Raw genomic sequence first — 24,320 nt, forward strand, 5'->3', positions numbered from 1 at the left:
GTTGACTCGGCGAGTAGGGTCAGTCAGGGGTTGACTTTGACCTTGTCTTGGACCAAGGGTTGTCCAGTGGTTTCCAAGGGTATTTTGGTAATTATTGATTATTGTTTTGAGTTCAGTGCATTGGTGATTGACCAGTGGTGGAGATTGTATCAGTGATCGGAGCAGCTTGGGTTATCTGTTCAATCGGCAGTTTCGAGGTGAGTTATCCTCACTATATCAACAGGGTCTACGACACCAAGGTCGGCCCTTTAACGGATTGAGATCTGGGTAATTGTTATGTTATTGTTGTGATATGTTTGCATCCTGAGAGCTAGGGTGGTATATGTTAGAGACCTGATTGAGATCGGTATCCTGAGAGATAGGGATATGCTATGCTAGTGACCTGTTAGGTCGGTATCCTGGTTAGGATGATGATATGCTAATTGATCTGTTTGATCTGCTTGTTGACTGTGAATTGCTATATGATTGTATGTATATGTGCACATGGTTGTTTGAACTGGAGTTAGGTTGAGGCGGGTCCTGCTGTGTGTTGTAGGCCATGATACCCAGGGCGGACCGGTTGTCCCGAAGGCCCAGCGAGCGGTCCGGATAGGCTGTAGGCCCCAAGAGGGCGGACCAGACATGCCGAGGCTCGGAGAGTGGACCAGATAGACTGAAGGCCCGGTGCGGGCGGACCAGTCACACTGTAGACTTAGAGAGTGGACCAGGTGGATTGAAGGCCCGGTGCGGGCGGACCAATCACACTGCAGACTCGATGTTCACGGCTAGACACGGAGGGTGGACTGAAGGCCGATACGGCGGGCCAGTCACACAGTAAACCCGATATGCATGGCTGCTCTATGTTTTGTTATGTTATGTGTGTTATTCATGTTATGGGTCGGAAGGCAATATGTTCTGGACCGGAAGGTCATAGCCTGGAAGGGCGTATAGGTGGTTGGTATTTTGGGGGTATCTCACTAAGCTTTCGGGCTTACAGTTGTGGTTTTATGTTTTTCAGGTTCTTCAGGAGACCGTGGCAAGGCGAAGGCGTGATCGTACCGCTCCTCGTGATTTTGTATTGAAAACCTTTTTGTAAAGATTTAATGGAATCGGATTGTTTTTGAAAAATTTAAATTGGTTGGAATTTTTCGGTCGTTACAAATAATCCTACAATGCCACTGCTGATGCGAATCGACCCCCGAATTGAGCCAAACAACCAAACACCATAATCAATAACCAGACAAGGCTAGACCCCAAGACTAGGCCCAAAGATATCCCAACTAACTAGGCCCACTATTGGTCCAAATCCATTGGGCCCACTAAGGCCCAATAAGGAAAGCCCAAAATCTAAACCAAAGAGGAGTCCAAATCCACAAGTAACTCCTTAGACTAAGAAATCCAACACTCAAATACCAAGACTCAAAACCAAAGCCCAAAGTCCAAAAATGTCAAACGAGCCCAAAATAGCACTGGGCCATTTACGTTGGGCGTACCCAACAGGTACGCTGGGCGTACTACCAAATCCCTCAGTACGCGGTTGTACTAACATTTAAGCTGGGCGTAGATGTGACTTATCCAAACTTGATTCATGAATTAATCCCTTATGCACTTGCCCCCCAAAACCTCATGAAACCTTCGAAATAAGCCCTTAACTGATAAAGTTGGCAACTTTATCAGTTTCCATGTCTTAATGAGGCCCAACAATGCAAATTAATACTTTAAGACCCATAAAAAACACCTTAACACATGCATGGTCCATCCTAAAACGTCAAGCAAGCATCTTTATGAGCTGGAAATGAAGAAGAGAGTCTAGATCCACAAGCCTTCCTTCGATCCACAACCTTGCATCAAGTTCCAATTCTTGAATAAGCACCAAAACAATCTTGGAGGAGGCTAGGGTGCGAAATTAGGGTTTTAAAACAATGGAGGCTGATAAATGATGGAGTCTTGAGGTTATAATGATGTTTATATAGTGCCCAAACCCTAAAAAAATAAGGTTTGGCACTCTTACCATTACGCGGGGCGTACCTGGTCCACCCACGCGTCCCTTAGCTCAACACATAGGACTAATCTTCCAACTTATTCCACCAAGGGCCAAACTTGCTAAAACTTCAAACTACTATAAATTCTTCGTTATAAGCCTGTTTCCAATGAACTTTATATCCATAGAAATGCGGCGAGGATCCTTACGCTTCTAACAACACACCATAGCCTTAAAACTCCCGAACAAAAACCCAAAATTCATAAAAGACCGAGTTATCAAATTACGATTATACCATTGGACTCCAAAAACACCATCGAACACTTGCAATAGTTAAACCATAACACTCACATCCAAGAAGGGCCAGATTCTTCCTTCCCCAAGGCCCAACGCCGAATGATGATTGATAACTGGGCCACGACCCCGTATAGCGAAACTATTCAAAACCGGGTGTTACATTAACCTCCAAATTTCCAATCCTAATTATTTTATTATATAACTATCATCTTTTTGTTAGTTAATCTCTTTGACTATTAGTTACATTATATTTAATAAATTAAAGCAAAATTAAATATTTAGAAAAATGAGGATTAGCTGAGTGTTACAAAATCTCGGCTTTTTTCTCCTTAAAGTGCTTTTCAAATTCATTTAGAAGAAGTCATAATTTTGAAAAGTGATGCTAAACTCCAATCTCACAAGCAGTACCTAAAACGGAGATGATTCTTCCACTTACGAAATTGATTCATCTATATGAGGTATACCACTCACAACTAACCTACAAATTAGTGAAACATATATTTTATAGAGACAAATCAGTTTTTTAAGTAGAGAATCACACCCTTCCGAAAAACAATCGCAAAGGACCATATGACTGTAAGATTCTTATTCTTAAACTAGATATGCTCGTATGACCTTACAAACTTTTATAAATAGTGCTTTGATACAACTATATGAAATATCTTTAATATTGGATAAGGACGCACTTTTGGGCCTATTGTTGCTTGCCTTTATTATTTTGTCTCAGTTTTTTCTCGAATTCATTCATCGTTATCTAATAATCACCTTTTGTTTTCAGTGAGTCCTTAAATGTCATAGGCGAGCTTTCAGTTTTGGAAAACACACAAAAGACTCGTGCCTAGACTAATCCACAAAAAGTATATAGTTCCCTAAATGATGTGAAATACATGTATAATGTGCGATGAAAATAACCAAGAAAACGTGATAAAAGAAGCACAAAAATGTATCTAACAAAAGCGTGAACGAAAAGTAAACTTAAAGTAGATATTATTCTATAAAATCATCAGGAAAATTTTCATTGTAAGATGTGGAATATGTTTGTTCATTTTAATATCTTACTTCCAGTGCATTACATCATAAATGCACACAATCGATGTTATTTTTTGAACATATAATTTCTTTTTCGGATAATATCACGTTAACTTGAATTATATAGCTACTTTTTAAAATTAAAAGTATATCTGAGAAATTTATTTTATTCACTCTTGATTTTTATTCTAGATTTTTTCAACTAAAAATATAATTGCCTTTTTACATTATACTTAGTAGAAGCCATATATCAAATACTAGTTCTTTTAGTTTGAATCAATTACAACGACTCTTTTTCTATTTAGGGTATATTTGACAAATATAACTAGTAGTTAGAAGTTGAAAAATATGACATTTAATTGAACTAAAGGTAGTTTGTGTATAAATGTTTCAGAAAATATAGCATTTAATTGAACTAAATGTGGTTTGTGTATAAATATTTGGAAAATATAGCATTTAATTGAACTAAAGGTGGTGGATTTTATCTCTATATAAATGGTTGGTGAAACTAGCTCTATTGAGCTTTTGAAATGTGTAAACTTATATAAAATTAAATTTTTGTTGAAATAACTTCTAGATTAGAAATTCTTTTTTTTTTAAAATAAACGCTTTTAATAAATAATCCCAAGTAAAGCTTTAAATGATACAAAACAATATACATTAGTTAACATACGGACTTGTATCTCTTGAAGCCATTGACAAAAAACACATTCCTTTAAAGATTCGAGTATCATGACACAAATAAAGTAAAAGTAAAGATACATCTTTACATAATGTATTATTACTTTTACATGCTTTCTCTTGTAGATCATATCATTATATCAAAAACATGATTTTGCTTTCTTTCCTAGTTCAAAATGTTAACAAAGTCCATAGTGTACATCGTACATAGCAAAACTGAAACACATTAAATAAACCAAATATATATAAACTTAAATTTGAAGAGTCAAACATGACAATGACAAGTGAAACTTTAACTTTATTTTTGATGTAAATGAATGATGTTATTCTAAATTTGGAGTAATACAATTCATAACATTATTTTTTGTTTAAAAATAGAGCTAGATAAGATATGTTTAACTATATTTTTTATACCAAAAAAAAAATTATTATACTTTTATAGTTGGGTTGGAATGTTATTTTGTTATTGAATAAATTAGATCCTATCTATATCTTTTCCTACCCAAATCCTGAAAACCCAACTCAACCAAACTAAAATGTGTTATATGCATCAAATAGTTGAATGGAATTTATCCCATTTGAAATCTTACTCCTATCTCTTGAAACCAATGACCAAAAAGGTAATCTTTTAAAGAGTCAAGCATCATTACACCAAGAAAGAAAGAAAAAGGTACACTTTTGGTTTATTCCCTTACATAATTTACTACTATATTTTTTCTCTATCTTGTAGGTCATATTATAATGTATCTTTTTCATAGTAGCATAATTGATATACAAAATGTGGTGTGTATGTGGTATCAATTTAATTGTATTTTTCTCTTTCTCATGTCCACAATCATATAATAAAAATGCAAGTATTAAACTTCAAAAAGAATAACATCTTTTCATTCATCCACTCATTTATAATGAAGTGAAAGCGAATTATGCGGTATAAGCACCGCTCATCCTGCGAAATGAAACATATTCTTCTCTTCGTATACAATAACAATACATTCCCAGATGTTCATCCCTTTCTCTGGCTCAATGGTAAAAACCCATGGTGCCCCCACACAATTTGATTCTGTTTCTCCATTCATTAGCCATTTCCATCATGTATTTATACATACAAGGTAGCCCATTCTTTCTCCTCCATAACCCACCTTCTCAAATTCATTCTTCATATTTTCCAATTTGTTTTTTGCTTGATTTATAGATTATCGTAAAAATTAGGAATCATGGGAAGGAAGAACAGAGGAATGAGCAAAAGAAGGTCATCCAGAATCGATAGTTATCCCTGCATCTCTTCCTCCATTGCAGACCCATCTTGCTTTTCATGCACTACTTTTAATATCCTCGCTCCTATTTACAAACGACTTATTCATGAGGTAAAACCCAAATCCCTGATTTGATGTTTTTGGGGTTTAATTCTGATTTTGAAAATATGGTTAACTTTTCGGGGAACAACAGGATCGGAATTGCAGGGAAAGTGAAATCAAAGCGTATTGGTTGGATAGGAATGAAAGAATCTTAGATTTGCTGTTGCGTGAACGATCATCGATCATCTGTCTCCAGGTTTTTTTATCATTCCCAAATATTCAAATTTCTTCGTGTACACCGAATAATCGCATTATCAAATCAATCGTTGATTCTTAGGAATTCTGGGTTAACAACGAAGAACTTGTAAACATGTACGATACAAGGCTTGGGGATGCAGGTTACACCATTTTCAAGCTTCCACGCACCAATAATCGTGGCGATGGTATATGCTAATAGCTATTTGCTATTCCCCCAAAATACCATTTCATCACATAAACAGATTTTAAAATTCTACATCAAATTCTTATTTTTCTTTCTGTTTCTTCAAATTAAACAGGCTTATTCACTGCTGTTCATAATGATTACTTTCATGTTATCAACCATAAAGAGTTCCTGTTCAATGATTTTGGTGATCGTGTTGCTCAACTTTTGCATGTTGAAGTAAAGAATGTTGGTCGTGAAATTCTTATAGTCAACACTCACTTGTTATTTCCACATGATTCAAGCATGTGTTTAGAAAGATTGCGACAGGTTACAATTTATAAACTATCTTAATATACTTATTACATCATATATATGTTCATGTTATCTTCATTTCTTGAAATTGAACTTTTTTATTATGTTTTGATGATAGGTGTACAAAATTTTGCAATATGTAGATGCTTATTTGAAAGAGAACAATCTTAACCCTTTGCCCATCATTCTTTGCGGGTAATTATGATTGTTACTTCATGTTTTTAGCTATATCATGTTAATATTTAGTTATTAACTATTAACTATTAAGCCACACCATTATTTATTTACATCCATTTTAGTGATTGGAATGGAAGCAAACGAGGTCATGTTTACAAGTTTTTAAGATCACAAGGATTTGTATCATCATATGATATTGCTCATCATTATACCGATGCTGATGCACATAAGGTCAATATCGTAAATCTTCATAACGTTTTTTTGATCATTTACAACAAATGCCATGAGTTTTCTGATCAATTTTGAATTTTGTCTGTTGTAATGCAGTGGGTTAGCCATAGAAATCATCGTGGAAACATATGTGGTGTGGATTTCATATGGCTTCTTAATCCAAATAAATATCGAGAAATACTCAAAACAAGTTGGAGTGATGCAGTTTTCGGTTTGTTCAAGGTACCCAACAACCCACAAAATAAAAAATAATAGAGAAAACTAAACACAAGAATATACATGTAAAACTCCAATTTTTTATTTTTTTCTAATAATATATATTTTTATCAGTATCAAGTGAGTCGAGCCTCACTTACACGTGAAGATGCATTTGAATTTTTGAAGGCAGTGAGCAATGGTGATTCGATTACCTACTCTGGATTTTGCGAAGCATTGCGACAGGTAACATACAAGAATGGTTACGTTATATAAATACATTCCGGAATCGGAATTGGAATTGGAATCGTGAATTCCATTGTTTGTTTTCATTGCAGCTTAATCTTATTGGTCATATGTACGGGCTAAGCGAGGAGGAAACAAAAGATTTATGGGTTCAAGCAGACATAGATGGAAATGGTGTTCTTGATCATAAAGAGTTTCAAGAAAGAATATGGAATCCTATGTGGAGTTACCATGTTGAAAACACGATTAAGGATCAAGATGAGATTTTGAATGGAACCCAATTAAGTTTGGGATTAGGTGTGACAGATGCAGCATTATTCCCATCGGAAACAGAAAACGGATTGTGGCCAGAAGATTATTCGCTATCGGATCATGCAAGACTCACTGTTGTATTTTCACCGATTAGGCTGATTTCTTGATTTGTGGAGAGAAACAAACAATGGATCAAAACGACACCGCATGAGGATTTAAAGCACATGTCTTTGAGAGTGGGAAAACTAGAGAAACTTGTTGAAAAATGGAATCTAGTATATACTTTCTCACTAGTATATACTTTCTCACTGCTTTTGATTGTTGTGTCAGCGTATGCGAATGCGTATGCGTATTGTATCAATATCTGTATATGTATTTGTAGTAGTACTTGTACAGAAATTTATATCAACACTAAATGATCAATTTTGAAGATACAATCGTTAAATTTATGTGTTTTTTTTTTCAAAGATTCGTAAAGGGTGTCCATGATTTTTTTGTATTTTGACTATTTGAATTTCGTGTCAATCGGAGACTGGTTTTGGAGGTGTGGACGTGTCAACGTTTGATTGGTTGTATGACTCTTCCTTTCTTATCTTCCGCCTTAAGCCTTTACATATAAATGGATGGCATTAATGAAATTAAGACTCCATTTTTGTCCAATTGATATACGCTGTATATACACAGAATTAAAACGAAGGTACTTTTCTAGGAACCTCACTGGCACTTTCCTCTTTCACATACACCACTCGGCTGGCTGACGTTTTCAAGCAGATAAAAACCACCCTTTTTACAACACCCACCGAATTCACAATCGATTATCAAGAACTCAAATGTTTTTTGTTTACAATCTACTGTAAAAGCTTTTTGTTAGGTGTGCATCTCGTTCTTGATTTCAATTTCTAGTTTTGCCCTCTTAAAATATGGCCGTCTTACCTGCAAAATCTCTTCCGGTTGGCTACCGATTTCGTCCGACCGACGAAGAGCTGGTGAATCATTACTTAAGGTTGAAGATCAACGGTTTTGATAAAGAAGTGAGTTGTATTCGAGAAGTCGATGTCTGCAAGAAAGAGCCCTGGGACTTACCTGGTATCATCTTCTCTCGATTCTTTATCCCCTTTTCAAAATTCCAAGATGCGGAATCTAAATATTTTAGGGATAATCTAACCGTGTGTCTTTTTTTACTAGATTTGTCGGTGATTGAGTCCATCGATAACGAATGGTTCTTCTTTTGCCCTAAAGATCGAAAGTATCAAAACGGCCAGCGATCAAATCGTGCTACGGTGTCTGGTTACTGGAAAGCTACCGGAAAAGATCGAACGATCAAGACTAACAGAGGGAGTAGCGTGATTGGAAAGAAGAAGACGCTTGTTTTCTACACTGGTAGGGCTCCAAAAGGCGAGAGGACTCATTGGGTGATCCACGAGTATTGTGCTACCGAAAAGGAACTCGATGGAACACATCCTGGACAGGTAATCGCTCTAGAAATCTGAATTCTTGATTCTTAAACATATTTGTATCTATAACAGTTGTAACAATCGATTGGGAGTTTATAACGATTTATGTTCATCCAGAGTCCATATGTGCTTTGTCGTTTATTCAAGAAACACGATGGGAAGGACGAAAATGCTGAAAGTTTAGACTGTGTTGATGTTGATCAAAGCGATGCTTCTCCTCCTTCCGTTGTAAAATCATCTACTGAAGATCCTCAATCAGAGCCTGTAACCCCAAATTTGACTGGTCAACCAAACATTCAACCGTTACTCAAAGAAAATCTCAAACTTGAAGAACTCAATCGAACAAATGACCCTTTGGACTTTCTCGATCATTCACAATTAATGGTACATTTCCATTTTCTTTTTTGGGTCTTTCTTTTATTTTTCTACATACCTTTCTGTTGGTTTGTATAATATTCTAAATTTCTATTTACCAGAACGATCTTGATCTTGATGAAGCTCTACAAGGTTTCTGGGATGCATCACCAGACAATTTCGATTCAAAACTCTTCTCCCCTTTGCATTCCCAGATGCAGTTAGAGCTTGGATCTGCTTATAACTACGGAATGGTAAACTCCGGAACTGGAATCGTAAATGAACACTATGGAATGCAGAATCAATACGGGACAAACGGAATGGAATTCTCAAACAGTTTCCTAAATGAATCAGAACAGTTTTCATTTGGTGATTCACTTGCTCAAGCCTCCATACCCGAATTTCACCAATACAGCAGCGAATCAGATGGTGAAGTCATTCAAGTTCAGGTACATTAATTCTTTCATATGATCAAAACATATAATTTAAAACATTTACTTTGTCAATTATCATACTGATATTGTATTGTGTAGCCTATGAAACTTGAAAAGGTGAGTGATGAAAATGTTATCTTTCATCTTCCTCATGAACATCAAGCACCAAAGGAAGAATCTTGCAGTAGTAGCAGTAGCAACATTGCATTGGCATCCAATGGCGAGGGCAATTCAGGAACAGGAATTATAATAAGGAATCGCCAACCAAAGGTTGCTAATGGCATAAACTTTAGTAACCAAGGAACTGCACCAAGAAGAATCCGATTGCAGATGAAACTACAAGTCGGGTCAGTTACCCATGGTGGTGATCAGCAGCCTATTGTGACTGAGGTGGGTTTTTTTTTTTTTTTTTTTTTTTTTTTCACTTTTTGTTATTGATTTCCCTTTTTTGCCCCTGAAAAAGGAAAGCTTTATCTTACATTTGTTGATTTGAAATCCAGGAAAAGAAGCATAGCCCAGGTGGTAGTGATGGTGAATTTGATGAATCTTTGATATCAAATTCAAATGTGAAGCCAAAAGCTGATTTCTCTCATGGGATGCTAAGTTGGGTGTATATGCATAAGGTGCTTGTGGTTGTAGGGTTGTGTGTAGGGATTGCTAGTTTATGGAAATGTTTGACTTATTGAGGGAGGGATAGATAGGTGAGTGGTTTTATTGTGGATGAGTAGTAGAAACTGATGATGACTTATATATATTATGTTCATATGACCTATCTATATCTTTTTGTTTTTTACCCTAGTTTGGTAAAGTTTTAGACGTATGGTTACTCTGTATTATCCAGTTGTATGATATTTTTTTCCTGGATTTGGCTGATGTATTTATTGATGGTTCAAGTTTTTGATAGTCATAATCAATGAATTACTAGTATCTAGAATACTAGTCGATTCCTTTAAACATCTCTAATAGGTTTCATGTAATCATTCTCACACAAAACTAAATCATCGATTAAGGGTGGTGTTTGGTTGGTTGAAGAAACAGTTTTTTTTTGTTTAACAAATTTAAATTTATTGCAATCAATCTTATAAGGTTTGGCTTTGAATAAAGTTGTAAAGGACAAGGGCTTTTCATTAACAAGCGAGGAAGATAATGTTCATCCTAAGTTCTTTTTGTGTTATAGGAATTATTTATTTGGTCTTTATCTCAAATGATATTTCAGCAAGTAATAATAATGTTACTTAAACATTTTGAACACATTTGTCCATTCATTCTAGACCAATTCATCTTTATAAAGTTATAAACGTTATTTCAAATTTGTTTAACCCAAAAAAAGATGAATCAAACCGAAATAAAATACGAGTTTGGATGTCAAAATAATTATCTATTACATAAATCTAAAAATAATAGTAATTTAATGGGTTGTTTGGTTGTCTGAATTTGAGAACTATTCACCAAACCCAAACCAAATAAGGTTATTTTTCTTCAGTTCGTTTGGGTTTATCCGTTTTCAGTTTTTATGACAATTCTACATGCGATGGTTCTTGTAACGGAGGAGTGTGGTGGTTTGACAGTGGTTCCGGTGGTGGTTGCCACTTGCCAGAGAAGACAAAAGGAGGGAAGAGGGAGGAGTGTGTCACAAGGGAACAAGGAAGCAGGGAGAGTGTCCCTTTCAATTATATTCATAATAAAACATTGAAAAAAGAAATAAAAACTAGCAAAAACATATAAAGTTTTACAAACATCAAATTCACAACCAAACTAATTGAAAAGGACGAAACCTGCAAGTTTGAAACTGTGTGTACGCAGCAAGCCAAAGAAAACAGCAAACCCAAGGGAGCATTTTTGCAATTCTCTGAAAATATAATCAAATTAGTAAAAGATCCACCTTCTGATTAAATTTTTGTGTATAGAACAAATCTACACGATTTTATACATAATCTTGTTCACATTAAGCTAAAAAGTCATTGCTATATTAATATTATCCTTTAGATTTATTTTAGTGCAACAAGTCAACCTCCATGAACATCTACTACTACTAACTCTCAACCTCTGCCATTTTCAAAAATACATGGACCCCTAGACACTTATATGTTTTAGATTCTTAAATCAAAGACAATGTCTAACCTTGCTGATGCCTTCTTGCATGCCACTAAACAAATATTTATATAACACACATCTTGCTTTATAAATATGTTGGAAGTTTCATCATCTTCCAAAACAAAACAAAAATGAGTTACATACGATTTACAATTTTAATTTTGGTTTTATTGCAATCTATCCTTCACTCAGAAGCCCAGCTTTATATTGGATTCTATTCCGGGACATGTTCAGCAGCTGAGTTCATTGTTAAAGAGGAGGTCGCTAAAGCCTACTCCCAAGACAGAGGTCTTGCTGCTGGTCTAGTCAGACTCCATTTTCATGATTGTTTTGTCAAGGTAAAGACCAATCATGCATGTTGCTTATATTATCTGTTATCTGTGATTTACCTCTCATGTGATGATCTTGGAACTATCGGTGATACAGTTTAATTACCATTTTTTTTAATTTGTTAACATGGGATTTTGTTTGGTGCCTCACAGGGTTGTGATGCATCCGTTCTCATAGATTCGACTCCTTCAAACAAGGCAGAAAAAGATTCACCAGCAAACAACCCAAGTCTCCATGGATTCGATGTCATTGATAATGCAAAAGCTAGACTTGAATCACTATGTCCACGGGTCGTTTCTTGTGCTGATATAATCGCGTTTGCAGCTCGAGACAGTTTTGAGATAGTAAGAAAAATAAAAATTCTTATTTAAGGGAATGACTTAATGGGTTAAGCAAAAAACATGGCTTAATGTATTAAGACATCAATCGTTTTTTACTTAACGAGCTTAATGAGTTGAACACAATCTAGACAACTCTACATGGTTGTTTACTTTTTACTTAATATGGATAGAATGACTTAATGGGTTAAGCCAAACATGGCTTGATGTATTAAAACAATCAATCATTTACCTATTTGCCCTTTTTTTCATCCAAACTCATGTCACAATAAAATTGATGAAAATTGTTATAATTGATGAGTGTGTAAAAAGTTTGGTGGAATATAAAGGTAACATGGTTATTTAGGAGTGCATTTGACACACAATTTTTGCAAGCTTTTGAGCGTTTTAGTTTTTAAGAAAAAAAAACTTTGATCAGCAGAAGAAGTTTTTAGCTTTTATTTTAAATAAAAAATTTTTAATCAAAAAGATATTTCAAGTAGCTTTTTGGAGCTTTTAGCTTTTGGTTTTTATTATAAAGTTTGCTCGGCAACAAAAAAAAAATTTAGCTTTTATTTTAAACAAAAAAAACTTATAATCCAAAAGCTACTTCAAGTAGCTTTTTGGAGCTTTTAGCTTTTCGTTTTTATATAATTTTACATTTTTAAAAAGCTATCAACTACTATTGTTGAGGTTTTTTTTGTACAAAAGCTCTTAATAGAAAAGCTACTTCAAGTAACCTTTGGAAGCTTTTAGTTTTTAGTATTATTTGATTTTACATATTTAAAAACTAAAAATTACTTTTATCGAACACTTTACACATCCAACTACTACTGGTCACCACCAACTAATTTTACTAAAAACACCTTTATGTATACAACACTATACATGGTTCCATGCAAGCATCATTACTCATTCAACAATTTGGATATTGTTGTAACTGCAGACAGGAGGACAAGGATATGATGTCCCGGCTGGGAGAAGAGATGGCAGGGTTTCACTAATAGCAGACACAAAGGCATTACCACCTGCAACTGCTAATCTCAACCAACTCACTCAGATGTTCTCGACCCATGGGTTGACCCAAGAAGAAATGGTTACATTATCTGGTAAGCAACATTCATTTTTTTTTTTCAATTTCCGATATAGTCTCTCTATCATTGGAAGAAAGTAAGATTGTTTGCATCTTTCCTCCTTTGATCCCACAACCTTATGAGATTTGGTTATATTTTTTACTATAGGTGCACACACTATCGGTCGATCACATTGTACTTCATTCGCTAGTAGATTGTACAACTTCAGTCAATCGGTCAACCAGGACCCGGGTTTGAACACATTGTATGCTAGCAAACTAAAGCAAGAATGTCCAAAGGGAAATAGCAATGCGAATTTGGTAGTACCAATGAACCCTAATTCACCAACCATAAGTGACACGGGATACTATGTTGATGTTTTGAATAAAAGGGGTTTGTTTACATCAGATCAATCTCTACTCACAAGCATAAATACAGCAAAACAAGTACATCAGAATGCCATGAACCCGGTTCTTTGGAAGAGTGAGTTTGCAAAAGCAATGGTGAAGATGGGTGGGATTGGTGTTATGACAGGTCATCAAGGAGAAATTCGATCAAATTGTCGAGTTATCAATAAGTAATGAAGCCAAAAATGCCAATTAAGCTCAATTTCAATGTGCTAATATGTAAATTAGTTTGAAAAATCTCCTTTTCCTATACTAATAAAAGAGTAATTTTATGTGTCACTCTAATACAATTCTTCATTAATGTTATGTCACATGTCATGAAGATATATTAGCAAATCACTATCATAATTAATGACATTAAGTTTTAAATAATAGATTTTAAATTTTTATAGAAACATTTATTTTTTGTAATGAAATGTTAAATTTGAAGTTATAACTAATTATAAAATTTTGGTATCTCTTAATTAATAATTTAATTAAAGTTATTTATTTAAATTAACTGATTAATAATTATGAATTTTTACTATAAAGATTTTATTAATTTTTTAACCGTGGTTCTACATGTTATAAACTAGTAATAAATCGAATGTTCTATTGCATTTATGTGCTAATCCTTAAATTAAGGGATAATAATTACCAATAGCATAAATTGACAACCAATTTAACAATTGATGTCTTGCAAAATTTCAAAAACAAAAAAAATGAAATCACTTTTAACAAACAAAAAAGCTGCAAAAAGAAAAGTTTAAAAATGCAACATTCCAAAAGAATGTGAACTCACTTTTTAGCGAAAGATTTGGCAAAAGCTACAAAAGTTTTTTTTAAAAGTTGCCTAAATTCAAAAAAAGTATTACTTCTAGCAAAAAGTATTACTGCAATTCCAAAAAAATGCAATATTGTTGCTATTTTCCAAATTATATATATCCCTACAAATTACAGTTTAATATTGTAAAGTTGCATAATAGTCCTTAAATATGACAAAAAGTACATAAATGGTCCTTATATGAAAAAGTTTTATATATATATATATATATATATATATATATATATATATATATATATATATATATATATATATATATATATATATATATATATATATATATATATATATATACTAGGTTAAAACCCGTATGCTACACGAGTGATAAATTAAAATAACTTAGATTTTAGAAATAAAAATTAAAGGAATAGTGAGAATAAACCTAATCTTGAATTACACAACCACATTACATTACTCCATTATTTTTCTTTGTATGTATAACCATAACTTTAGATTCTAAAGTTATATCTTAAATAACATTCTAACATTACAATCTAAAATAAGAAAGAAAATCCACCTAAACAAACAACCCTTTGAGGGGATAAATGTTTGAGATTTAGAACTTCCAAGCTGCAGGCATGACACATGCCATATCAGCAAAGTCACATTTGCCACATCATCTACAATCATCACCATTAACCTAGTATTCTGTTTCCAATATCCCATCAATGAGTCCAAATTCCAATGCCTACGGAAATAACCAAAATATTAGCATAGAATAGAATTCAAGAAAATAAAATAAATAAAAGTTGAATTTGTTTTCAAATGGTACCTCAGATACAGATAAGAAACGGCCCCTCTCTGTGTATTGTTGCACTTTCTCCGGTGGTTGGCCAGTAAAGGCAGCATACATCATGTCAATTTTCTACAAAATAAAAAAGAAAATTGGTATAAATAATATTTATATTGATTATTACTTATTACACAAACAGAAAATGAAAATTCAATTGGGAAAAGATAGATAGATATACCGACATGGCGAGACTGAACAGCTTCGTTGACTTGGCGCCTTACATCCTCAACGTGACCCTAAAATAAATAAGTTAAATTAAGAAATGGATATATTTATTTAACTTTATAAAGAAAAATATTTATTCTTCCAAATAACAAAAAAAAGAAGCAATTAGGCATACCCCACATCCACTTTGTGGTTGATGTATCATAATACGTGCATTTGACATTGCATATCTCATGCCCTTTTCTCCACCAGCAAGAAGAAGAAGTGCTCCTTCACTTGCAACAACTCCAAAAGCCACTGTCCAAACTTTAGGTTTTATCTGACAAGATATTAAATATTCAAATTTTAATTTTTTAATTTTTTTTTTAAAATTTGCCTATTCTTTCAATTAGTTTCACTAACAGGAAATGTGAAACACACTATTCAATCTTACCCAAGACATGCAATCATAGATTGCCAACACAGAGTAGGTGCTCCCACCAAGGCAATTCACATACACCTAGTAAAGAAAACATAAAAAGTCAAAATGTAAGACTCTTTATCTGTAGTTTTTATTAAAATTGAAAAAGAAAATATGTATATGACTAAAAATGAAGGAAGTCATACGCTCATACTAGAATATTTGCCTTGTCATCTATTGTGGCTAAAGTAACAAGTTGTGATATAACTCGTTGAGCTACCTGTGAGTTGATTTCTTGGCCAACAAAAAATAATACAGTTCCTGAATAATACTGTAGAAAGATCCAAAGGTCCACGGAGTCATGACAACTGGCATTATGGGTGGAGCCCCTCTTCTTGCTACAATTGGATTGTAACTGCTCAATTTGAAAACCAAAATGAGAACAAGTATGTTAGCATTATCATTGTCGATAAGATGTGAAATAGCTAAGCATCAACGGAGTAAAGACACTAAACCTTGAATTATGAAGAGTATGTGGGTGCATTTCCTCAGGTGTCAAATGCAATTTATGTGCTTTACTTGATAAGCCTATTAGAAAAACAAATAAAAGAAGTAGAAAGCAAATATATGAAGGTTTACTTGATAACCATGTTAATAGGACATACCATAGAAGTTAGAAACATATAAAAAAGGCAAGGAAAAGAAGGGAAGAATAAAGAGATGTTCCTTCCTTTCCAAAATAAAATTGGGCTACTTTGACTTCTGATGTAAAATGGCTACTCGATTGTATATCTGCAAGAGGAAGGGAATTTGGATTCACCAACTCCAATGTATTATCAGTTAGAAGCAGGCATATACCATTCCAGTAATTACATGATTCAAACGCAAAAAGAAAATGTTCATTGCTTCACAATTAGCTATAATTTGACCTACTTCTATAAGTAGCAATCAGTTGTCAAATTTAACCCAAGCTGAAGAAGCACTCTATTTGAAAACCTGAGAGCGAGGAACCAAATAATTCCTTCTGATTTTAGACGTATCACTGTATGGACTTGACAACCTACAAACAATTGATTTCCTCTTCGAATTTCTAGGAGAAAATAAACAAAAGTCAAAATCGAAATCAGACGATAATGATACAAGTGAAATATTGAAAATTGAACTACCAAGTATAATACCGTTGAGAAAACAGTTCGTGTCGTGAAACTTTAGAGAAAGTAAACGACGTTCATATGGCGGAGGCTGCCATCGTTCCTACTGCGTGTTTGCTTGCGCTTGCAAAGGAGGGAGGGAGGTGGAGGATGTTAGAAATTGGGGTAAGGCTTGGAATTCTAAGCACTTTCTGAACAAAGCATTTGGGTGGTAAATATTCTTTAATCGGAGACAAGAATTTAAAATGCTATGATGATAATTTCGTATGTACCAGAAAATGAGACCAAAACCGAATTTATGATCTTTGTCTGCAAACTGTCATATGACAGCTCGACTCCAGCCAGGGAATCTACCCCTTGGACCCCGCCAGGGGATGCCGCCCCTTGGACCCCGTTCCCAGGGGCGCTGCCCCCAAACCCCCGTTCGTTTAGGGGCTTCGCCCCTAAATGACAGTGTATTTTGAAAACTTGATCAAACTTAAACAAGTGTGTACTCCACACCTTCCTTACTTGTTTAATATTTATCAAGATCACCTTTGGTCAACAAAGTAATCTCATTACACTTAAATAATATTGATGACAACAAATCACCAACAAGCCTCCCCCATTTAAGTGTAATCTTGATTAATTTAAAATGAAACATAACACCAACAAACTGATGCATAAATGAAATATCGTGACGATTGAATTTCACCTTAGTATATTACACAATCCAAATATTCGAATATCAAGGTGTCACTAAGGATTGAACCCTTTCTATCCATAGTGAATACATGAAGATAATATACACAACAGTTTACATTCTCATAAGTTCTAACTTGACACTATATTTTACTAGCTTGTGTCCCATCCTTCAATAAGCATATCAAAGCCAAGTCCTAACTTCTTGAAGCAGCTAAACTTCATGCTTAAACAGTGTACTTTGAAAACTTGATCAAACTTAAACAAGTGTGTACTCCACACCTTCCTTGTTTAATATTTATCAAGATCACCTTTGGTCAACAAAGTAATCCCATTACACTTAAATAATATTGATGACAACAAATCACCAACAGAGGATAGGGAACCCGATCAAATGAAAGAAAATATTAATTTATGAGCATCCAAATGTAAAAAAGATTAAATACCTGAATTAAAAATAATCTATAAATTTAGGGGTTACCTTCTTTCAGGAGAATCCTCACCCTCAAACCGCATCTTGAATCTCATGCCAACAGTAAACCCATTGTTTACAGCTTTTGAATCGAAAATCAAGATTCACTTGTTTTGAACATATCTTTGCTTGTAGTAAATTGCAAATCGGGTTTGAGTTAAAACAGCATGTCATGCGGTTTCAAGAACTCCAAGATGCATGCTCTGTCTTGAAATTACTGAAGAGAGCATGGAGCTTTGTTGGCGAGCTTGGTGTCTAACTCCAATATGTAATTACCCATTCTCCCCTCTATTAATTACCAGATATGATCTGGATTCCTCAAACACATCTCCATAAGCATGAGGGCATCCTTTGACGCCCGGAAATTTTAAAATCAGATGTAGAAATTTCATTATCAGCTTTAGTATCAGATAAAATACATAAAACAAAGCATCTTACATCGTTACATCTTTCAGTTGAATAAAAAAAATACAACACCACCATAAACACGTTCACCTCTAATTGACGGATGAAGAGACCATAATCTTGATGTTTGTGGATTGTGTCTCGTGTTCAGAGACACTAAGAAGTTGAAGAAGGATGCGTGTCGCCTTGATTTATAGGAATTGATTTGGAGATGATTTCGTTTCAAGACCCTAGCTTCCTCTAAAAGCGGCTAATTTGTAATTGTTTGTGAGATAAAACTAAACCGTATGTAGAGGAAATTTAGGAAACTTCAGAACGTGAAAATGAGCGAGAAAAATCAATTGGGAGGCGCTAAGAGAATGTCACCTGACAAAAATATACTTATTTATTAGATTAAGGGATATATATATATATATATATATATATATATATATATATATATATATATATATATATATATATATATATATATATATATAATTACTGAAATTGTCTCATTGTAACTATTCTCATTCTAAGTTCTAATTAATAATAATACACACTTACAGAAATGCTCTCACTTTTATTATTATGGTCTTTAAGTATAAATTCTTTAGAGAAATAATCATTATGTTTAATAAAACCAATTATACAATGATTGATGTGTAAATATATTAAACAAATGATTAATGTACAACAACATTAATATTGTAACAATGTCATCGGTGTAATGTAATAGGTAAATTATAAATATTTATTTATTGTCGAAAAATTAAACTCCACTAGTTTTCAACAATTCAACAATTCTGCATTCAAATTGCAAATTATTATTTATTCTTCAGGGAAAAAACATTTAATTTGAAGTTAAGGTTTTCAAAATGCTTTAAAAAAAATAAAAATAATTAAAAAAATAAATAAATAAAAAAAAAACACACACTTTCATTCATATAAAGGTTTTTTGTGATGGGAAATTCATAAAAGCAATTTTCCCCACTTCGCAACTCACCGACTGCAAGCAAACATAATAATAAAAAAAAAATATAAAAAAAGAAAAGAGAAAGTGTATTCGCTTTGTGTTATTGATAAAAAAAAAAGGTAGCCAATTACACATCATATGGTGATGATAATTAACTAAACTAACCAGGTCCATCAATAGCAGGTGTTAAAAAAACTAAAATAAAAGGATTTGATCAACAACTGCAATTAAAAAGAAAATAATAACAATAAGGATAAGTCTTATGAAAACTAATTCAACTCAAGCAGCTACAAGTTTAATAATAATAATAATAATATATTCTTCCATAGTTGATAAATTGAAATTAAACTCTGATATTCCAAAAAACAGAACCTAAGTGGTGAGCTCCATGATAGCACTGACTATGTCACCACTGTGAGTTTTGAGAGCTTTGACAGCTTTAGGCCTTGAAACACCTGCTTGCGTCATCACCAAATCAATGTCACGTACCTCAACACCAGTTTCATCCACTTCCTCTTCTTCTTCATCTGCTGCTGCTGCTGCAGCTGCTGCACCTGAAATGTCCGATTTGCCCATGACCGAACCCATGTCGGGCATCCTGAATTGTTGGGCAGCTTGTGTTTGAAGCTGTGAGCTTAAGTCCTCAATCTTTGCTTCACCAAATATCACATAGGTTTCTGAGTTTGGGCTCTTGAATACATCTGGTTTTGAAATGAAGAACATGATCTGTTTATATATATATAATTATTACAAAAAAGAATGTTAGAATGTTTGTTTAAATATTATAAAAATATGTAAACAGGAATTTACGTTTTTTGCTCTTTTAATGGTGACTCTGCTGACGCCAAGAACGGGTTTCATTCCCAGCTTCAACATTGCCTTTCGACTCTTTTTCTCACTCCTGCTTTGCTTTGAACTCTCACTACCACCTGAAATTTTTATTTTTTTTAATTTATGATATGCATATGAAATGAATAATATGGGGATTGAAACATAATGCAACAAATTACGTAACATTGATTCTCATGTTACTAAGCAAAAAGGTGTAAGATTTGACGCTATTTAATTGTTTGTGTTTGTAAGCATGTTTTATTAATTTTAAATAATGCTTTTGAACTACTTGAAATAAACATAGTATACATTTTAAATGACATAGAAAATGTGTTCATATGCAATTTATCTAAAGATATATCCTTTTTTTAATAAAGTTTATTTTTTTCTTCATTTATCAAATTAACTTTAAGTAACACAACAAACATGTCATTTCATCCATTCCAAACCAACCAAACATAACAATGGAAAGGAATGATCTATTCTAATTCATTGTTCTTGTTCTTGTTCTTGTTCATTCTAATCTGAGTGTGAAAATTCTTGGAACTGAGACCAATTTAAGCGAGTGTATCTATAATAGAAATACCAGCATATCAAACTGATCCTCGAAAAAGAACCCTAAGAGGCTAAAAAATTCAGCATATTAAACCAAAGACAAAAACCCTATAGGAATTATGAAAACGAAACAAGCAGTTATCCATTCACGACTATTAAAAGTCATATAAAGCATAAATCTTTGAAGCAAAGAATCACGTATAAGAATTATGAAAAGCCTTGAAAAGGTGAGATAGATAAAGTACCTTGAGCACCGTCCTCCTTGTCATCATCGTCGTCGTCGGAATCGTCGGCGTCTTCATCGTGGTGGTCGTCTTCCTCCTTAACATCCTCAACTACACCCTCAACCACGGGACTCACCTCCTGTTGTAAGAATCCAGCTACATATCAGTAACAAGGTTGAAAGATTGAATCTTGATTATATATAAATAGATAGAGAGAATTAAGAACGTGAAAGCACCTCGACCTTCTTCTCGGATTCAACTTCTTCGACGACAGGGCCCGGCATGTTTAATCGATAACGTTGGTTGGCTGTTGGTTGATGTTGAAGTAGAGCAAGAACACCGTTGTGGATAAATCTCTGATAGATATGGTTATAGAGAGATGCGATTTTTACTCTTTAGGGACTAGGGTTCCTTTTCTATTGGGCTTGTTTATTATTGGGCCTAATAGATAGATACTCAAAGCTGAAAATACATGATTACATCTTGTTTGTTTCATTACATTTCTGATTCAACTGACATTAGAATCATTTTAACATTTTAATGGTTTATTGAAAATAGGTTTCTTAACCATTTGGAGGCTATTTATTTAGCATCAAACATTTTAAATACCCACTGATTCAGAGGTGTACTTTGAATGTTTCTATTAAAAGGTTATCAAATAGCCCTTAAAAAGGTAAGAATCCACTCTATAGCACATTCCATGTTTACTAGGATTGATACTTTATAATCAAAGAAACCACCCTATGGCACAGTCCGATTTTGATTGTTATATTTGCATAAAATGTCAAGAATTCATGTCTTAAACAGTTATTATGAGAAATTTTTAATTTTAATGGAGACAAGGGTCTTTGTGGGCCCCGACTATTATGTTTGGCAACTAGCAGATGGACATAACATCAAAGGCAAAACATTCTTCTAAGGAACAATCTTTGTTTAGTGCACTATGAACATTTCAGAAATCCTGATATTTAGAAGCAAGAACCTTCAAAGAGATCACCTTCATATGCTTAAATTTCAAAATTCTTAAAGGACAAATCAAGAACAAATCACCTGCATTCCATTTTTGATTACCACTATTGGTAACAAGTAACCAATCAAGAACAAATCAACCTCTGGACAAAAACTTGTATATAACAAAATGATTCAAAACATCAACCAAAGAGAGATACCCTCCATCCCCAATCAAAGCAAACAAAAGAAAACGATCTAATGGCATAGATGAATGAAGTTTCAATAATGATCACCTTCAACTAAGTATAATTTTGTCAAAAACCCCAAACACAATCTGCACATAATATATGAATGTAACCTACTTCCATAACCTCAATTACAAAGATAAGAAAAACCACAAAAAACGGTAGCACAAACTGCGCATGATCCATTTCAAATACCATAACTTGCTCATTATCCAAATTCAAAACCTTTTTACACTATTTAGAAAAGGGCCAATTGGAATTTGGTTGGCCAATAAGCATATAAACACAAAACCTTGAGATAAAAAAAAAAAAAAAAAAAAAAAAAAGCATTTAGAATCAGTGAGTCTTCATGGATTTTCTCCTAAAGACATCCTTCATAGACTTCCAACCTTCATTGTCAATAGCATGACAATGGCCATTTGAACCAGTCCAATACATGCAAGGTGCAGGGACATCGCACACAAAACAGTAGCACTGCAATCAGATAGAGGAAATAGAACAAATAGTTACTTAAAAAGGGTCCAAATAAGAGTCTAATTTAGCCCCAAACTTACAGATTGTAATATCACAAATGGGGATTGAAATTACCAGTTTACAGCAGTTTTCATGAGGTGTCTTCGTAAATGGATGCTTTACACATAAATGTCTGGAATGGGGGTAGTCTCTACACGCCACCTACAGCAGAAGACACAAATGCTCATTAAAATCGAAGCCAATTATGCAATAGAACAGACCAGGATCATCAATTTCATGTATCGAATTAAGGGTTTAAGAAAAGACCTGTCCCTTTTCATGGATTAGGGAAACATCGGGAGAATCATGGGGGTTGTTTTGGTGACCATTTTCGACATCCTTTTTTGAGAGATCAACGGAATCTTCTTCTGGATTGAAATCAAGAATGAAACAGTCTTCTTTATCGTCGAACTCTTTAATGGCGGATTTCCTCTTTAAACAGAAGATAGGTCTCAAAGGCGTGTCATCGTCATCATCCAAAGCCTCAACGACTGTTCTCTTTTTCGTTTTTGGTGTAAAGAAGGCTGAATCGACTTCCTGAACATCCGCCATTGATTAAACGCTTGAAAACCCTCGACTCCTCTCGAGCGAAGTAAAGCAAATCAATATGTTTGCGTGAGCGTGGAATGATAACGGTTTGAAATTTGAAAGTACATGAATGGACTCAAAGTCGTGCCCTTGGACTTGTAACTTGTAATCATTGACAAACCAAATTTTGTAAATTGGGCCTCATGTAATCATCCCTCATTCTGGAAAAGGCCTATCGTCTAGGCATTTTTTTGGATCCTATCAAAATCTATTTTTTCGGGTGGAAGGCGGTAGGCAGGCGTGCGCGCACGTACACACAAAAAAAAAAAAAAAAAAAAAGAAAAAAGAAACACATCATAAACCGGTAAACCGGATTGACGTGAACCGATCGAAGAAGAACTGATCTGGTTTGAGAATTGAACCTAGGAATGGCAACATGGCGGGTTCGAGACGGGGCATGGTTTCTCAAACCCGACCTGATATTTTTCGGGTTTCTTACCGGGGCTCCCCATTGGGTTTCGGGTTTTCCCATCGGGTTTATAACAAAATCTTTATTCCGTTTTAGGGTACCCCGATGTCTTATAATAATTACATGTCTTAGCTTCCCATTTAAATTAAAAATATGATGTATCACTTTAATAAAATAAACTAGACGTTATATTAAAAATTATTTGATTTAAGTTTAATATAATACGTCAAAACATAAATAACTGTTAATTACTAAAAAGACTATTTGATTTAAGTTTAGTGTAATACGTCAAGACATTAAAAAAATATCATTCACACCATATTTTTAAAAACTAAAAAAATTGTCCACAGTAAGTATTTTATCTTTGAATGCTTGCAATTAACATCAAAAGGATTCGTGTGTGTGTGTGTGTGTGTGTGTGTGTGTGTGTGTGTGTGTGTGTGTGTGTGTATATATATATATATATATATATATATATAATCGGGGCGGGGCAAGGAGAACCCACTCCTTGCCCCAAACCCGATAAAAAAACTCGATAACGACCCGTTACCCGACCCGAAATGATAGGGTTTCGTGTTTCCCCGTTGGGTTCGGGCT

The 24,320-nt window shown here is 34.0% G+C and overlaps 5 protein-coding genes and 1 pseudogene across 8 annotated transcripts; 3 read left to right on the forward strand and 3 right to left on the reverse strand.

The window, feature by feature from the left end:
• The first annotated feature begins 4,860 nt into the window (after nt 1-4,860).
• Nucleotides 4,861-7,544, forward strand: LOC145072848 (putative calcium-binding protein At1g02270). 2 transcript variants are annotated; one of them, XM_079019324.1, is made up of 10 exons: nt 4,861-5,076; nt 5,177-5,331; nt 5,414-5,518; nt 5,600-5,705; nt 5,820-6,013; nt 6,117-6,193; nt 6,298-6,406; nt 6,503-6,628; nt 6,737-6,847; nt 6,940-7,544. In XM_079019324.1, exons 1-10 carry the CDS (start codon nt 5,004-5,006, stop codon nt 7,264-7,266), a joined length of 1,383 nt encoding a protein of 460 aa, XP_078875450.1. In that variant the 5' UTR covers nt 4,861-5,003; the 3' UTR covers nt 7,267-7,544. The 2 variants fall into 2 exon arrangements, with proteins under 2 accessions (XP_078875450.1, XP_078875452.1); XM_079019326.1 differs by having other exon boundaries at nt 4,865-5,076; nt 5,160-5,331.
• Nucleotides 7,545-7,781: 237 nt separating this feature from the next.
• LOC145072847 (NAC domain-containing protein 62-like) lies at nt 7,782-10,134 on the forward strand. Its single transcript, XM_079019323.1, has 6 exons — nt 7,782-8,185; nt 8,285-8,568; nt 8,671-8,937; nt 9,030-9,356; nt 9,441-9,731; nt 9,842-10,134. The coding sequence occupies exons 1-6, from the start codon at nt 8,020-8,022 to the stop codon at nt 10,025-10,027; spliced, it is 1,521 nt and encodes a 506-aa protein (XP_078875449.1). The 5' UTR covers nt 7,782-8,019; the 3' UTR covers nt 10,028-10,134.
• Nucleotides 10,135-11,392: 1,258 nt separating this feature from the next.
• On the forward strand, nt 11,393-13,841 carry LOC145072849 (peroxidase 5-like). The gene is made up of 4 exons (XM_079019327.1): nt 11,393-11,773; nt 11,918-12,109; nt 13,029-13,191; nt 13,324-13,841. Exons 1-4 carry the CDS (start codon nt 11,567-11,569, stop codon nt 13,734-13,736), a joined length of 975 nt encoding a protein of 324 aa, XP_078875453.1. The 5' UTR covers nt 11,393-11,566; the 3' UTR covers nt 13,737-13,841.
• Nucleotides 13,842-14,753: 912 nt separating this feature from the next.
• LOC145074226 (ATP-dependent Clp protease proteolytic subunit 6, chloroplastic-like) lies at nt 14,754-17,137 on the reverse strand (annotated as a pseudogene). The gene is made up of 9 exons (XR_013691757.1): nt 16,922-17,137; nt 16,409-16,833; nt 16,259-16,331; nt 15,958-16,158; nt 15,777-15,842; nt 15,519-15,662; nt 15,361-15,414; nt 15,158-15,250; nt 14,754-15,073 (listed from the first exon to the last, which is right to left on the reverse strand). The product of XR_013691757.1 is annotated as an ATP-dependent Clp protease proteolytic subunit 6, chloroplastic-like (transcript).
• Nucleotides 17,138-19,616: 2,479 nt separating this feature from the next.
• LOC145073429 (nascent polypeptide-associated complex subunit alpha-like protein 2) lies at nt 19,617-21,410 on the reverse strand. Of its 2 annotated transcripts, none has more exons than XM_079019978.1 (4): nt 21,254-21,410; nt 21,039-21,156; nt 20,218-20,336; nt 19,617-20,133 (listed from the first exon to the last, which is right to left on the reverse strand). In XM_079019978.1, the coding sequence occupies exons 1-4, from the start codon at nt 21,299-21,301 to the stop codon at nt 19,780-19,782; spliced, it is 639 nt and encodes a 212-aa protein (XP_078876104.1). In that variant the 5' UTR covers nt 21,302-21,410; the 3' UTR covers nt 19,617-19,779. The 2 variants fall into 2 exon arrangements, with proteins under 2 accessions (XP_078876104.1, XP_078876105.1); XM_079019979.1 differs by having other exon boundaries at nt 21,260-21,399.
• Nucleotides 21,411-22,375: 965 nt separating this feature from the next.
• On the reverse strand, nt 22,376-23,397 carry LOC145073948 (RPM1 interacting protein 13-like). Its single transcript, XM_079020412.1, has 3 exons — nt 22,994-23,397; nt 22,802-22,888; nt 22,376-22,687 (listed from the first exon to the last, which is right to left on the reverse strand). The coding sequence occupies exons 1-3, from the start codon at nt 23,276-23,278 to the stop codon at nt 22,550-22,552; spliced, it is 510 nt and encodes a 169-aa protein (XP_078876538.1). The 5' UTR covers nt 23,279-23,397; the 3' UTR covers nt 22,376-22,549.
• Between the last annotated feature and the right edge of the window lie 923 nt (nt 23,398-24,320).

The sequence above is a fragment of the Lactuca serriola genome, chromosome 9 (assembly GCF_051521515.1).
Source record: "Lactuca serriola cultivar US96UC23 chromosome 9, Lser_US96UC23_V15, whole genome shotgun sequence".
NCBI lineage: Eukaryota > Viridiplantae > Streptophyta > Magnoliopsida > Asterales > Asteraceae > Lactuca > Lactuca serriola.

What these genes read in the sequence shown, in the direction of transcription:
- LOC145072848 (XM_079019324.1), top strand. Translation starts at nt 5,004, where the DNA reads ATGGTGCCCCCACACAATTTGATTCTGTTTCTCCATTCATTAGCCATT. An exon ending in CATCGATCATCTGTCTCCAG is followed by an intron (nt 5,519 to 5,599) that starts GTTTTTTTATCA and finishes GTTGATTCTTAG; the next exon opens with GAATTCTGGGTTAACAACGA. An exon ending in TTTGCGAAGCATTGCGACAG is followed by an intron (nt 6,848 to 6,939) that starts GTAACATACAAG and finishes TTTTCATTGCAG; the next exon opens with CTTAATCTTATTGGTCATAT.
- LOC145072847 (XM_079019323.1), top strand. Translation starts at nt 8,020, where the DNA reads ATGGCCGTCTTACCTGCAAAATCTCTTCCGGTTGGCTACCGATTTCGT. An exon ending in ATGGAACACATCCTGGACAG is followed by an intron (nt 8,569 to 8,670) that starts GTAATCGCTCTA and finishes ATGTTCATCCAG; the next exon opens with AGTCCATATGTGCTTTGTCG. An exon ending in TCGATCATTCACAATTAATG is followed by an intron (nt 8,938 to 9,029) that starts GTACATTTCCAT and finishes TCTATTTACCAG; the next exon opens with AACGATCTTGATCTTGATGA.
- LOC145072849 (XM_079019327.1), top strand. Translation starts at nt 11,567, where the DNA reads ATGAGTTACATACGATTTACAATTTTAATTTTGGTTTTATTGCAATCT. An exon ending in TTCATGATTGTTTTGTCAAG is followed by an intron (nt 11,774 to 11,917) that starts GTAAAGACCAAT and finishes GGTGCCTCACAG; the next exon opens with GGTTGTGATGCATCCGTTCT. An exon ending in CTCGAGACAGTTTTGAGATA is followed by an intron (nt 12,110 to 13,028) that starts GTAAGAAAAATA and finishes TTGTAACTGCAG; the next exon opens with ACAGGAGGACAAGGATATGA.
- LOC145073429 (XM_079019978.1), bottom strand. Translation starts at nt 21,301, where the DNA reads ATGCCGGGCCCTGTCGTCGAAGAAGTTGAATCCGAGAAGAAGGTCGAG. An exon ending in AATCCGAGAAGAAGGTCGAG is followed by an intron (nt 21,157 to 21,253) that starts GTGCTTTCACGT and finishes TTCTTACAACAG; the next exon opens with GAGGTGAGTCCCGTGGTTGA. An exon ending in CCATTAAAAGAGCAAAAAAC is followed by an intron (nt 20,134 to 20,217) that starts GTAAATTCCTGT and finishes ATATATAAACAG; the next exon opens with ATCATGTTCTTCATTTCAAA.
- LOC145073948 (XM_079020412.1), bottom strand. Translation starts at nt 23,278, where the DNA reads ATGGCGGATGTTCAGGAAGTCGATTCAGCCTTCTTTACACCAAAAACG. An exon ending in TAATCCATGAAAAGGGACAG is followed by an intron (nt 22,889 to 22,993) that starts GTCTTTTCTTAA and finishes CTTCTGCTGTAG; the next exon opens with GTGGCGTGTAGAGACTACCC. An exon ending in ATGAAAACTGCTGTAAACTG is followed by an intron (nt 22,688 to 22,801) that starts GTAATTTCAATC and finishes ATCTGATTGCAG; the next exon opens with TGCTACTGTTTTGTGTGCGA.